Source organism: Nicotiana tomentosiformis, chromosome 6 (assembly GCF_000390325.3).
Source record: "Nicotiana tomentosiformis chromosome 6, ASM39032v3, whole genome shotgun sequence".
Taxonomy (NCBI): domain Eukaryota; kingdom Viridiplantae; phylum Streptophyta; class Magnoliopsida; order Solanales; family Solanaceae; genus Nicotiana; species Nicotiana tomentosiformis.
This window is the reverse complement of record NC_090817.1, coordinates 21,913,585-21,916,239: the sequence shown is the minus strand read 5'-3', so window position 1 is coordinate 21,916,239 and position 2,655 is coordinate 21,913,585. Positions and strand designations below refer to the sequence as shown.

At 38.0% G+C, this 2,655-nt stretch overlaps 1 protein-coding gene across 1 annotated transcript; it reads right to left on the bottom strand.

Moving 5' to 3' along the window:
* Positions 1 to 1,629: 1,629 nt before the first annotated feature.
* LOC138893285 (histone H3.2) lies at positions 1,630 to 2,310 on the bottom strand. Its single transcript, XM_070177175.1, has one exon. It carries the CDS (start codon positions 2,234 to 2,236, stop codon positions 1,826 to 1,828), a length of 411 nt encoding a protein of 136 aa, XP_070033276.1. The 5' UTR covers positions 2,237 to 2,310; the 3' UTR covers positions 1,630 to 1,825.
* Between the last annotated feature and the right edge of the window lie 345 nt (positions 2,311 to 2,655).

Here is a 2,655-nt window from a genome sequence, read left to right as displayed (position 1 = left end):
ACACGACAACTAAAACATTAGGAAAACCAACAAACTAACTCCACTTTCCTGTATAAAAAATCCAAGTAAACCAGCCTACTTGAGCAACAAAAAATGAAAGTGAAGAGTCTTTCGAATTCTATATCTATTGTGCTCCTATTTTGCGGCCATACACTCATAAACTCAATCAACTCTATTTCAAATTTCCTTTATAAAGACTTGGAGTCAGGGTGCCTGAAAATAGAGTTTTTCCTTTCAGGTTCGAACGGAGAAAAAATAAAAAAGCTTGGCTAAACTAACCTTCTGACAATTGATAAAGTAAATGTAGAGGCTGGACACTTCTGATTCAACATAGCAAGGACTTCAGCGTGTCAATGTTAAATTAAGAGCACAAATTCTTAGGACAGCAAGGGAATGGAGCCTCATTTTCATATACTATGATTTTCTTGTTTCCAGATCTGCAAAAAACTAAAAAGCTTCGGTTGCTCTCTTAATTCCAGTATACATGGCACTATGTCAGCGGCAAAAAGTGAGTAGAGGACATAAGTGAGTAAAGGACATATGTGAATGAAACAGATTTTACCAACACCAGACTACAAAATACTCAACATTTTATATTTAATTTAGTGTTTAACATTATGAGATCTACAACACTAACCCTAACATCCTAGAGAGTGCACCCAAACAAAACCCAATCGATTGGATGGTATAATTGGATTATGTTGAAATTAACTCATAAACGAGAATATTACTAGTCCCTCCAAAGTTTAGACAAGTTGAGCAACTTAAACTTTCGTGTTCTAACTTTGAAACCCCTATTTTCGCTGAGATGAAATCTCAGTAACTTAAAAACAACTGCAGCACCTGTTGCCAGAAGTTAATGAGAAAATTCTACAAATGACTGTAACACTGCGTATCCCAATAGATTACAGTGACTGGTTGCATCACTTTGTTGACACATTCAGATGCAGCAGCAGTCACTTTGCTAGAAGCAAAAACAAAACTTACCTACTTGACTACTTCAGTTGTTGAAAGTGATAATAATGAGAAAAGGAAACAGCTGATGAAACCATTTGCATGCATAAACTTAGTACTTCAAGTCAGACTGAAACTAAAACACAGCGCTCTCTGGCCTCACAGACCAACAACCTTAGGTAAGACAAGGGCAAAAACTTACCTAAAACTTGCGAAGATGAGATGCCACGCAAAAGACCAATCATCTCAGTTTAAATACAACCAGCTGCAGCACCACAACTCATTTTGCCAGAACCTAAAGTCCAACAGAAAATTCATCAAATGGCTAATCCTGGTCCAGTGCAGCCAAATTCAACCTTTGATGGCTAACGTGAAAAAAAGAAACATCTACCTTCCTCCTGCAACAGTAGTAAATAAGCATTTGATAACAAACCCAAATCAATCTTAGTTTCAGATAATGATAAAGGAAACGCAAAGTTAGAACAATCCCTACAGAAACATAATCTTTTTATTTGTTCTTTGGTAGGGTATGGTAGTTGTGTGTGCGCGTGGGGGGGAGGGGGGTATTCCATAGCACCAGTGAGTAGTGAAAATCCTTAATACACAAAGGATAACAAGGAAAAAATAATTTGACGCTTCAAACATCAAGCACAAAGTACAAACGCTAATAAGATGTAACAGCCAAATGAACTACAAATTTCATTAATAAGATTTCAAAATACTAATAAACGAGAGGTTTTACATATACTTTGATTGAAATAAGTCACTTGATTTACATCACTAACCCCAACATTCAGCAAAAGACACAAAAACAATGCCCTAGATCAGAGAACACGAATTAACCATAATCATAAGCGTAACAAGTTTCATCCTAAGCCCTTTCACCACGAATCCTCCTAGCGAGCTGAATGTCCTTGGGCATGATAGTGACCCTCTTGGCGTGAATGGCACAGAGATTTGTATCTTCAAAGAGGCCAACAAGGTAAGCCTCAGCAGCCTCTTGTAGGGCAGCAACAGCACTGCTTTGGAACCTCAGATCTGTCTTGAAATCCTGTGCTATTTCCCTCACTAGCCTCTGAAATGGCAACTTCCTTATCAACAACTCTGTCGATTTCTGGTACTTCCTGATTTCCCTTAAAGCTACAGTTCCAGGACGGAAACGGTGAGGTTTCTTCACTCCTCCGGTCGCCGGAGCTGACTTTCTCGCAGCCTTAGTAGCTAGCTGCTTCCTTGGAGCTTTCCCACCTGTTGATTTGCGAGCTGTTTGTTTAGTACGGGCCATTTTTGAAAATGACAGATTTTGTAGATTGCCAAAAGCTTCGATTGTCTGATAATGGTGAATTTGTGAGATGTGTAATGGGGAAGTTTTATAGGAGGGAAATGGGGCGGGAAGTTTGGGAAATTTTGAAAAGAGTTTGAATTTTTTTGAGAGTGAATGAAGTCCGTTGATTGGTTGAGATTTAGTTAACGGTGGAGATTTGAGGAGGAGATGATAGCTCGGATAGTAATCTATGTGCTACCAAAGTATCAAATCTGTAGTCGCCACGTGGATAAGCTAGTTACTCCCTAATTTGTTTTCTTTCCTACATTTTTTTTAAAACATGTTTTCTTTCTAATTGTACTTACGTGTTTCGTTTCTATTTTTGCCACAATTTAAACGCATCTAAAAAGTTGAATTAAACCCATCTAAAATATTTTCTG

Bases quoted from the DNA above. Each gene is read 5' to 3' on its own strand.
- LOC138893285 (XM_070177175.1), bottom strand. From the start codon at position 2,236: ATGGCCCGTACTAAACAAACAGCTCGCAAATCAACAGGTGGGAAAGCT.